This window comes from Phycodurus eques, chromosome 2 (genome assembly GCF_024500275.1).
Source record: "Phycodurus eques isolate BA_2022a chromosome 2, UOR_Pequ_1.1, whole genome shotgun sequence".
Taxonomy (NCBI): Eukaryota; Metazoa; Chordata; class Actinopteri; order Syngnathiformes; family Syngnathidae; genus Phycodurus; species Phycodurus eques.
Window position 1 is genome coordinate 40854490 of NC_084526.1, and position 12370 is coordinate 40866859.

Genomic DNA, 12370 nt, shown 5'->3' on the forward strand with positions numbered 1-12370 from the left:
ACTGAATGAATTTTATAGGATCATTTGACAATCTTAATAACGTGACTTTGACATACTTTCTCTATGCATGTATGAATGTCTCTATTTTTTTTTTTTTTTTTTTTTTTTTTTTTTTTAAATCCTCTCGCCAAGATGCTAGATTGATTGCTTCGGATGTTTGTTATTCATTTGTTTGTGTTGACGGGGCAGAGGTGGGTCTCGCGCAGGGCGCCGTTCAAGCTCGGACCGCTTCCGCTTTGACGGCAGGAGCACCCTAGACTTTAGTGATGGGTGGAGGTGAACTCGTGTAAAAATGAATGAACGGGCATCTAGACCAGGGGTGTCAAACTTTATTGTTGAAGTTACTGTCGAAGAAGGGTTTGGTAACAGAAAAATGCAATATCTCAACGTTATTGTTTATTATTGTAACAATTTGGAATGTGGGTCCAGATTTGAGCAAAAATCACGGAAGTTGACGAGCATGATTTGCTTTCACGGGCCACGTCAAATGATGTGGCGGGCCGCATCTGGCCCCCGGGCCTTGAGTTTGACACCTATGATCTCGACGGTAAAAACAGTTAAAAAATGCTGATTATTGGCGCAAGGTCTTATGATGCACATTTGCACAAAGGACCACAACACCCGGATAAATACAATATGACTGCCATTGCTAAAAGTAAATGGTTGTAAAATGGTTACAAAAAAAGAAAGTAGAAAAAAAGCAAGTGGTATATGAGACTTCTGAGTTATGAGCCCCAGAAAAAACTACTTGTACATGACAGCTAAATTGTCTACGACTTTGCTTTCTGCCAACTTTAATAACAACACGTGATAACACTCAGCGTTCACATTGACTTGATTGCTGTCGAGGATGTGTCGTCATCCGGCGTTGACGGCCGGACCGCGCCGGCGCGCTGAAACGCTTGGCGAGAAGTAGCGTCCTCGTGCAATGTGTTCATTCAAATTGGCACTGACGTTTGTATCGGGCCGTCGATGGAGTCGATCCGTCTTGAGCCGCTCCACGGGTTTACTACTCGTGTTCGCCAGTGGGGCAGTGGACGTTATATGTTACGGTTTATGGGCAGGGTTTCCTCCGTGACAGTGAGGTCGCAAGTGCCACAGGAAGTGTGTCTGACTCAGCAGATGTGCAGGAAAAAGCCTCTTATGTGTGGGGGAAAAGAAATACACCAGTCAGTTGAAACGAGACTAACTAAACAATGTGTTCTTCTGTGTATCAGTCGAAAAATGACATTTTCATTACTTTGCCCACTCAAATGGCTTTTGTATTGATTGTTAGATGTTAGATATTTTGTCAAGCTGGCAGCCGAGAGCGCTGCGTGCGCCACCTGTGTTGTCTGACACCTGAGGATACGTCATGCTGATAACCTCTGGCTGCACGCGGTGAAACATTGTGTCATCATCCTTATTCCCCTGTGGAACAAGATGGGAAAACATGGTGACTAAAGCCGAGTCATCACCTCCGGCGCAAAGATAATTACTATCCACACAAATGGTCCTGGCATTTGTTTGCCTCGTTTTTCTCTCAGCAAGGAGCAGCAGGAGACAAACCCATATCCAGGCACAGCGGTACCTTGACTTGCTTTTTCAAGTTACGAGCCATCACTTGGTCATTTTTTATTATTGATTGATTTATTTTTTTTGGCTTGGTGTTGCGAGACAAAATTTGACAACGAGCGAATTGCAGGTATGCCGTTTTTAAGCAGGATGAACAGTCAAACGCACAAATGCAAAACGATAACACTCGCAAGGAGCATGGAGCAGGAGCAGAAAATGGCTCCTGCCGTCACTGACCAGGCCACGCCCACCCCATCAAAGGCACATGGATTCCACACGCACACAAATGCGAAAATGAAAACACTCGCCATGTTCCTGACATTACACAAAGCCACGCCCCTTACAGGCACAGATACAGCACTTCAGTTATTGTTGTGACTTGGCTTGTTCCAGTGTACACTAAGTACACTTTTTATAAAACCAGTTTATTTATTTACATTCTCTTTTATGATCTTTTTAGACAATACAGTGTGATTTTTCTTTATTAAAGACAAGAACGACAACAAAAAAGCTTTTTTTTTTTTTTTTTGTGCGAGCTGGCACGGATTAATGGGATTTCAGTTCATTTAAATGGGCAATACCGATTTGAAATATGAGCAATTTGGGCTACGAAATCGGGTCACGGGGAAAAAAAATTCAACCCGAAAGTCAAGGTACCGCTGTATTGCAAAAGTATCACCATGGTAAACTAAGATCAAAATTGTACCTGGACATGCTTCTGTGAAATGGCTGTCTTAAAATATTCCTACACCAGGTGTTCCTTTTCACGGAACTGTCGTGCAAATGTGGCACCGAATTTTATTCCAGGTAAGCCTGCTTTCCTCCTCACGCTTGGCATCTTGTGCATCAATGTCAAGGCGTGAAATCCTGAGTAGCAGGCAATTTCAGAATGTCATTGAAGTGGTAAGTGATCATTTTAAGTGCTCGTAAATGTGACCTCCAGTGGACAAAATTAGCTACTTTTATTGAAAAATTCCATTTTGTTATGGTGGTTCTTCTGTCGACCGCAGAGTGCCGACATTGAGGCCTTTTAAATTCCTCTCTATACATTACAGAAGCAAAGACAAAGTGCGGACACGATTGTTAAAATGGTCCGGGATTTGACGATCTAATTCTGCATGCGTTTGTCTTTTGCGCTGCGATGTAAGAGAGACATACTCGGGTTTCTCGAAACTTTTGTCCACATTGAATCTGCGGATCCCTTCAGTAGCTAGAAAAACCATCAACATTTATTTTCCCTCTGCATGATATGCCAAAAGGGGGGGGGGGGGGACATACAGTTGAACCATATACAGTTGTTTAAACGTTTAGAGGGAAAGACGAAGGAAAAAAGATTTCCCGAAAGAGTACTTGACACTTGCGTCACTTCTTTCATCTATCATCCAAGAAGCTGATGTCATGTTCGGGCCCGGTTTTTAGACAAAGGCAGATGCACGTAGCTTCGCTGGAGGTGACTTCATCATGCGCTTTGTGGCCGACACACGAGCAGGGCAACGCATCTGCTAATGGTGGGCTGTAGTCATGGCTCAAGCTGATACAAGATTTTGGCAGATGTTCATTTTGGCAACCACTTCTAATCTGCTATTTTTTTTTTTTTTTTTTTTGCTGATGTCATCTTGAGACAGTCCTGACTGTCTTTCTTTCTTTTTTTTCCCTCCCCTCTAAGCGGTGCGGCACAGTAATTGATCATCTTCGCATGTGTTTTAACACTCAGCGTCCTGGTAGGAAATAAACGGAACGTCACCCCGGCAGGAAAAAGTTGCGCTCTTTGCGCGAGTAACGTGACACCTACTTCATCACAACTTGTCCTCCTAGTGCCTCATCATCGGAGGAGGTCCGTGCGGCCTGCGCACAGCCATCGAACTCGCCTTGATGGGGGCCAAAGTGGTGGTGATCGAAAAGAGGGACTCCTTCTCCAGGAACAACGTGCTGCACCTTTGGCCCTTCACCATCCATGACCTGCGGGGCCTCGGGGCCAAAATGTTTTACGGCAAATTCTGTGCCGGGGCCATAGATCACATCAGTGAGTGAAGCACTTAATTATTTGGTAGTCAGCGTTGTGAGTTATGACAGCTGTGGTATGTTCTACAGTTTCACTCCTCCGCTAAGATGACATAATGAAAGGCGCTCAAGTTTTTGTGAGGGAGGTTACCGCAGCTTTTATATTGTAGTGCAATTTGTTGTTCAATTATTTTAGCCAATGTGTGTATGTTTAGATGATAATTAGGGTTCCGAGATAGATGTCAGCATAACTATAGTGGCGCCTTGAAATATGAGTTGAATTCATTCCGTGACCACACTCCTAACGCAAAAGACTAGTATCCCAAATCATCTTTCCCCATTGAAATGAATAGAAATGCCATTAATCCGTTTCAGCTTCTCAGGGGGAAAAAAACAAAAACGGTTGTAATGCGTTTAAAATAGCACTCTATAATTCTGTCTTTATAAAAAGATACAATAATGACATAGTTACATATAATGGCATAACATTGAAACATTTGCCACATTTTTTTGCAGATTTTCACTGCCTTCTCGCCTACTTAAATGACCAAATATGGGTCCTCGCCCAATAAAAGTTGTTAAATAAATACCTGAGCATTATTATCTGAAACCAGCATTTTAGATACAGCTCTGGTATTGGATCTCATTTGTGGGCCAGTGACAGTACGTGATAATTTCATGCCGCCAGTATAATCCACTAACAAAGTAGGCCGTGTTCCTCAGGTGTACTGTTCTGTGTCCAACAGGTATCAGGCAGCTGCAGCTGATGCTGTTGAAGGTGGCCCTCATCGTCGCAGTGGAGTTTCACATCAATGTGGAGTTTGTCAAGATGCTGGAACCTCCTGAGCACCAAGAGAATGAAGGTACTGTATTTCTGGATGCGGGTGATTCATCCGGCCTGTGTCTCGGCCCCCGACCCACGTAGCTGCTGATGATGCGTTCGATGAATGGATTTCGACAATGATTAATAGGGTTGGATGCCCGCTGTTGAAGTCTGTCAACCACCACACATGTCCGAGGAGCTGTCTGCATCTGTCCCTATTAAAGTCGCCAAAATCGCCAAAAGTTTGACGTGGTCCCACTTGGCCTATTATACATGATATACATTTATGGCATGTTTCAAAATTCCCACCATTTTCCTTCATTTCACATTTACGCTGGTAAATGTAAAATCCATTTTAGTAGAGACAGGTCACACCGAACTCTCACAACCTAAGCTTACATAAACTTTGTAAGTTTATGTACAAAAGGGGGGGGGGGGGGACATCGCACACAGCTTCTTTGTGTGACGGTAGCAGGAGGAACAACTTGACTGGCCGCACCCAAATTTGACTTGAACGCTCGCTTCCAGCTGTTCTATCAATACGCTGATAACAACAAGAGCCTCGCCTAAATTTAGACGTACTTCTGCCGCGGCTGAGTCGTGCCCTTAATATCGTATTGCGCAACAAAATACCAGGTTGTTTCAGTGCGGGGCCAGAGTCTCATGCAACCACTCAAAATGCATTTTTAATATCCGCAGATAAAAGCTAGACAAGCTGTATTTGCCTCATTCCTTGAGATCCTAACGGGAAGAGGCATGAGTAGAATGCATCAACGGCGTCCAAAGGTTTCATTCAATTGAAGGTTTATTTCATATGCAGCGTCCCCGAAGCCCCGTCAGCTGACACGTATCACACCATGTGGCCGTTTCTGTCTTCGCCAAAGGAATAAGTCACAAAAAAGAATATTTATATAACGCGTTTTCCCTCGCTTGCCTCCCGATCTTTCTGTGGTGTCTCGCTTTCAGGGCCGGGGTGGAGAGCCGCAATCCGACCTGCTGATCACCCCGTGGCTGACTTTGAGTTTGACGTGGTGGTGGGGGCCGACGGGCGCAGGAACACGCTGGAAGGTGACAAGATGCCGAGGAAAAAGGATGAAGGGTGTCAACGCCTCAGGGGTGAACGTTTGCGTGAAAGAGACAAGGGGACAATGCCTCTTATAAAGTTACCACACGAGGTCAAAACAAAAAAGATATTCTTTTCCCACCAGCACTGGAATCACATGGTTGGAATACTTTGTTCAACCAAAATATGTTTTCAAACTAGATGAAACTCCAGACGATCACTGAATAAGTTTGATTTTTTTTTTAGTCCTTTTGGTCGCTTATTTTGATTGCCTAAAAAAAATAAGAATATACTCCTATCCAAACTCATTAACAATACACAGTGTAGTATTTACAAATGTATGCTACTCCTATTATTAGTATTATATTCACATTTTATTATTATTGCCTTTATATACATTTGAATAAATATTGATCCAAATAATTAGTTTAATATACAGCACCATGAAAAAGGACTATTTCTGCATCTTACTGATTCACTTAAAGCACAGGCGACAAATTCCTGGCCCGGGGGCCATATCCGGCCCGCCGCCTCATTTTTAGTGGACCACAAAAGCAAACCATGTCCGTCCCTTTCATGTCGCTTGGTAAAATACCAAAACTGCAGATTGTCTTCACTTTTGGTAACATTGAGATATTGTAAGCATTTCTTTGTAACCAATTATACCTTTAAAATAACATTGAATAATAGTTGACATTTATTATTATTATTATTATTATTTTTTGACCGGGCTTCTGATTTCAAAACTAGTTAACCTGATAGCGATACCTGGTATCGGTATTCCTCCTTTCCAATTCAGTCATAACGGCCCTCCGAGGGAAACCATAACTCCTGTGTGACCTCCGACAAAAATGAGTTGGACACCCCTGGAAAGTACTCTTCTTCATTCGCGTCTGTATGACTGTATTATACTGCCCCTGGTGGCCAAGTCTCATACAATGACCTAATCAGGACGCACAAACTGTTTCATTCTCGACATTGTATTTCGTTGTTATTACTGTGCTTTACAAAAGAAAATATTCCAGTGATATTTTCCTTATTAAAAACCGGTTCCAATTTTTGCGGGGGGCTGGAATGGAATAATGGCATTTACATTTATTTCAGTGAAGAAAGAGGATTTACAAATCGTCCATATCTACAAAAAATACATTCACGTTAATTCAAAGACATAAAAAAATTATATTTCTACACTACTGCGTATCCCTATTTTATCATTACCTGTCAACACAGTTTCTCTTTAAAACTGCAAACAGCCTATTCGAAACATACAAGTGTACCAGTGTGCTTGTGTAAGTGTGTAGCGGTCACGTCGTCAAAGCACAAAGGATCAGAATACATAAATAGAATCGAGACAGGCTTGAGTGGAGCAGCTGATGGGCCCTGGAGTCCAGATGAATTTTGCATCACTGTTTTTTGGACTCTGCTCGCTGCTTTTGCTGTGGTCACCCAACAAGCAATGCGCATCTGAGTCTTTTTCCTAAAAAGGTCAAAAACATGAATTTTGGCTCATTCTTTGGTTGTGAAGCAGCCCAAGGGAAATGAGTCAGTCTGCAGCAGGTCTGCTTTTTTTAGTGGGCTAAATGTGGCAAAGCATCCCAAAATACATCCAGATCTGCTTTTTGCAGATTTTGTTCCCAATGAAGACACGGGGTGTTCATTTACTTTTCAAATGCTATGGGTTTAAAGACGACTTTTGCCGTTGAGAAATATCACCCCTTCATGTGCGTGACTAAAGCGGTGGTATGTGCAAAAGCCTTTGAAATGGGATTCGGCGGGTGTCTACATTGCAAAGCTAATGACTTGACTATTCTCTTATTAATTACATCCACCAAGAAGGATACTTTTGTGTTTTAGTGGAGTGGTTAGAACAAAATTTAGATGTAATGAATGCGATATTCGAGCTGTACGATTCAACTTTAAAAAAAAAAAAAAAAAAGAAAACATAATTTAAAAGGGGTGTGTTCACTTTCAATATCCATTGGTTAACAGGATCAGTCCAAAATATGAATTACAAATTACCATTCAGCTTTGTGAAGGAGTGAGTGGTACATTGGCCATCATTTGAATTGAATACAAATAACATTTCCAACAATTCAAAGAAAAGAGACTTCAATGAGAGTTTAATGCCACTCTCAGTTGAATGCCAAATGTCATGGACATGTTCACGGTTAGCGTCGATAATGTCGACATTGATATATCGATCATGTGTACAATTGATATTTGCGCACAAGTGGTGGAGCAACACACGTAGACAGATACTATAGCAATACTCACAGGCATATAATCGTCACCTGCTATGAAAAATGACGGAAATTACACGCAATTTACTGAGTAACAAGAGTAGTAGGAGGAGCCCGTTCTTCGTTGGTGTCTTCATGACTATAATATACAATACTGCCTCCCGATGGCCAATGCGGCCATACCAGAAAGGAGCAGCATTAAATCATGATGTGCTGTTTAATTCTTTTCATCATATATAATTCTGTCATTACTGTCAGCGACAGAGATGATTTTATTTTTTTTTTTAAATGTTGCTAGAACTGCTTAATGGTCATGGCATAGTTACACGGGACGCACTAAACTCAGATCTCAAAGCACCACTGTACATTTGTTCATTTAAATTTGATGTGAAATACATTTTACTTGCATCATTGCAGTGCAGTTTCCCTATATTTCCCATATTCAAGCGCAGTGTTGATGTTCAGACTATTCCTAATGGTATAATGGCTTGCAGTAATATTAAATATACTTGGCAATAAAACCCGTGTCTCATTTTTGATGAAAATCTGCCCCTTCTGTGCTACTGGTTTTTAATGTTGGTCATGATGTCGGTACTCGCAGAGCAAACGTTTTTTTATAAGAACCCCTGATCTAGCCTATCAGTAAGTCTAAGACATGCTTTGTTGCTCCATATTAACCATTGGTCCGGCTCACACTTATTGTTCTTGTTTCTATAAGCTGTGTAAGCCACATGTGATCCTGAACTGACCACCTTGTGATTCGCCTTTAAGACTACTTTTCCTTTTGGTTTGAACCCAAGTCTTGTTTGGTTTGCGCACCCGTTCTTACCTCTTCTCTCGATTTCTTTCTTTGACAGGTTTCAAGAGAAAAGATTTTCGGGGCAAGCTGGCGATCGCCATCACCGCCAACTTCATCAACAGGAACACGACAGCGGAGGCCAAGGTGGAGGAAATCAGCGGCGTGGCCTTCATCTTCAACCAGAAGTTCTTTCTTGACCTCAAAGAAGAAACAGGTGAGAGAGAGGAACTCTCTGATGCCTTCAAGGACACGACACGGATTATTTTTCTGCTTGAAGAAGGATGCGTTCACAAGCGTCCGACGCGCCTGTCTTTATCGCAGGGATCGACCTGGAGAACATTGTGTACTACAAGGACAACACGCACTACTTTGTCATGACTGCAAAGAAACAGAGCCTGCTGCATAAAGGAGTTGTCATGAAAGTGAGTGAACAAATGTCAACGTCAAACCGGGAGTTTTTCAAGATACAACAAGCAACAGGTTGGCAGATAGTGAACAATTCTTCTTTTTAAAAAAACAAAAAAGAGGCTGAGTGCTTCAAGCTGTTTTTTTTTTTTTTTTTATATAACTGCAAAAGTAAACATGAAAGTGAATTACACTTTGTGTATAAACAAGCCACACAACGTTGCCGAAATAAAAAAACATAGATGGGTTCATGAAACTGGCATCAACATAGTGGTACTTGTAAATCTTTAAACGACTTTCAACCTTGAATCATAATGCAATAACTCTCTAATTCTTTACTTTGTGTTGAATTATGTTATTACTGTTTTTATTTTTTAAATAAAGTGCAATACTTTAGAGCGCCATTTGTCTTTCTAAAAATACGCTACAAAAACATTTGGTGTTTTTTTTGGCAACAGATAATTGGCTTTTCCCTTTATTTGAAACGATTGTTTTAAATTATGAGCATGGCCCAAAAACAAATTCAATTTGTAAACCGAGGCAGCACTGTATTCAGTAAATAATGAACTATACAGTACTGTATAATGTTACTAAATGCTATGTGGTATTTATGCTGGTCGCTGTATTGTGTGTTGGGTTAAAAATATGTATTGTGTAAATTCTGAGAATGGAACATTCACCTTTCTTTGTTTTTTTTTTTCCCTCCATTGTAGGAATTACTACTATTAACTGTTGTTAAGCTGATATCTTTCAGACTGTGTCAGTAAAACAATATTATGCTTTTAAAAGCCGACCTAATCTTGTGGTCACTTGACGTATATACAGTATGTAAGAAGGAAGCATGCCAATCAATAATTCAAGTAAAAAAATGTAAAAAAAATGGGTCAATGCAAAGCTAAACTAAACCATGCATAGGTTAGTATTGTTGCGCTCGTTGTTTGACAGGATTACACGGAGACGCAGAGGCTGCTGAGCAGCGATAACGTCAACCAGGAAGCTCTCCTGTGCTACGCTCGAGAGGCTGCCGACTTTGGTACCAACTACCAGCTTCCCACTCTGGACTTCGCCATAAACCACTGCGGGCAGCCGGATGTTGCCATGTTCGACTTCACCAGCATGCACGCCTCCGAGAACGCCGCTCTGGTCAGGGAGCGGTTTGGACACCAGCTGCTGGTTGCACTAGTGGGTGATAGCCTGTTGGAGGTAAGAGGATCTGATCTTAAATCACCAGTTAGACACCGAGACAAAAAATACCGGGACATCCGCGGGCCAGAGCGACGGAGGCGTCCAGTGTCGCCGATGCCTCGCGACGTGCAGTGCGTGGGGGCACACGACAGAGACACTGTATCCCAAATAATCGATAACACTTCAGGGAAGAGGTTTTTTTTTTTTTAGCGCTGTAGGCATAGCTTGATGGCCAAATGCATGCCGTAGTGGTAAAAGAACTTCAAGCATATTTAATGTAGATGGGGGGGGGAGACATTAGTGGGTCTTTATTATATTTATAACTTCATATGTACCTGTGGCTAAAAAGCAAAGCGTAGAGACTAATCTCTGTCACCGGAATGCGTGAAATGAGAATAGCCAACGAATGGGGCAATCATTGCTTACGGCCTCTCAAATAGCCACACTCCTTTTAATGCTTGCTTTTTTCCACTTTTGTATTACTATATAATACAGCTCTTGCAGCCAGCACTTCCACAGCGCTTCTTCCGTGACAATCATGCCATGTTGTTTGTGGTTAGGGTTCGGGTAATGTAGTTTCCCGATAAGAACACCATGGGTTGCAGTTTTTCCGTTGCAGCGAGTTGGCACGCGTGCGAGGAGGTCAGTCGCCAGGCGTGCGGGTGTGAGTCGCCGACTGCGATTTGCTCGCGAATGTCCAGTTCAGTCGCGCACAAAGCACAAAATGTTCATTCATCCAGAAGAACATTTGTGAGTTGACTCTGGCTCGTAATCTCTATTGTAATTCACCCCAAATGTGTTGTTGGGGTTATTTTCTTCGCAGCAAACTCATCCACGCATGCTTTTGTGGACGTTGCTTTGTGTACGCTTGTCTGATATACTGGCTCTGTGTTGCGTTTGCAGCCTTTCTGGCCCATGGGGACCGGCTGCGCTCGAGGCTTTCTGGCTGCCTTTGACACGGCTTGGATGGTGAAGAGCTGGGCTCAGGGTCGAACAGTACTTGAGGTGCTGGCAGAGAGGTATGCATGAAAAACATGGCACACACACACAATCTTGTTTAATATACACTCACCAGCCAGAGCAATGCAAGAGTTGTATCAAACAGTGTGCCGTTACAGTGATGTAATAATCAGTTTTTAGGGTAATAATTTAAAATATGTAAAACATGCTTGGGTTTGTTGTGTTCGCTTCGGAACGTTCCTATCCGAGTGAGATGCCTCGGAAGTACTTGGAGGATAGCTCGTTCGAATTCGTAAACCGGTTCGGAAAGGTGCCTCGATGCAAACTTTCAGCCACCTTCAGCAAAGGTTACTCCTGACCAACCTTTACAAAAGGAGATGTGATACCCACAATCCTTTACGGCAGCAATATTTAAAGCAACAGACCCCCGACTTAAGTTCACAGGCTTTGCGACGATGCTCGAGAGTTTCATGCTTTACAGATAATAATGAAATATTGCAATACAAAAATAGCACAGAACAGTACATATAAATGAACATGCATCAAGAATAGTCTTAGAATAGGAAGAGGATAGAGGTCGAGCAGTTGGGTGAGGGGCGAGAGAACAATGGGCTCATCAACAACACTTAAGTAGTGTGCAATCTCATGATGACAGCACCAATGGCGGTTATTGTCAGCGATTGACAGAGCCTACAGGAGGTTCCCCCGAAAAAACAAAAAACAAAAATGGTTTTTAAATCAACGAATTGGTGAATTTGCAAATGCCGAACTGCGAATTATGCGGGAGCTCGGGGGTTTTGTAATTGTACTGTTTTGTGTGTGTTTAGGGAAAGCATTTACAGGTTGCTGCCACAAACGACACCTGAAAACATTGCCAAAAACTTGGAACTGTACACCATCGACCCAGCGACGAGATACCCCAACCTCATTTCCTCATGCGTCAGGCCTCACCAGGTGCAACAGAAGAGAGATTTTCATATCTTTTGCAGCTGAGGGGGGAAAAAAGAGGCTCGCTTTTATTTTTGTGTTCACGTTTTCTTTCTTTCTTCAGGTGCGTCACCTGTACTTGAGTGGAGAGCTGAATCCGTGCTCTCTGGAGCGTGCCGCCTCCATCCGTCGACCTGTTAATATCTGCAGACGAGGTAGAGGAATCCCAAGGGCACGCTGCGGTCTGCAATGCAATGTATTGCCTTGTCGGCCGGCCCTTACTTTGAAATGAGTTCTTTCAAAGCAAGAACTTGCAGAGAGGAAGTCCTATTCTGTGGTTTGTTTTTACACATGGGCTCACTGCGAGGAGGAAGCTATAAAGTGGGAGTTACCGTGCAAAAACGTCTGACTCG

At 42.5% G+C, this 12370-nt stretch overlaps 1 protein-coding gene across 7 annotated transcripts in view; it reads left to right on the forward strand.

Annotated features, from left to right (window-relative positions):
• Positions 1–12370, forward strand: part of mical2a (microtubule associated monooxygenase, calponin and LIM domain containing 2a) — a 38194-nt gene that overhangs the window by 10455 nt on the left and 15369 nt on the right. For all 7 annotated transcript variants that reach the window (XM_061670693.1, XM_061670697.1, XM_061670691.1 and 4 more), the window contains 9 exons: positions 3370–3577; positions 4302–4418; positions 5345–5446; positions 8539–8694; positions 8802–8902; positions 9831–10088; positions 10974–11089; positions 11858–11984; positions 12082–12172. In XM_061670693.1, the coding sequence (XP_061526677.1) occupies positions 3370–3577; positions 4302–4418; positions 5345–5446; positions 8539–8694; positions 8802–8902; positions 9831–10088; positions 10974–11089; positions 11858–11984; positions 12082–12172 (1276 nt within the window). The remainder of the gene's footprint in view (positions 1–3369; positions 3578–4301; positions 4419–5344; positions 5447–8538; positions 8695–8801; positions 8903–9830; positions 10089–10973; positions 11090–11857; positions 11985–12081; positions 12173–12370) is intronic.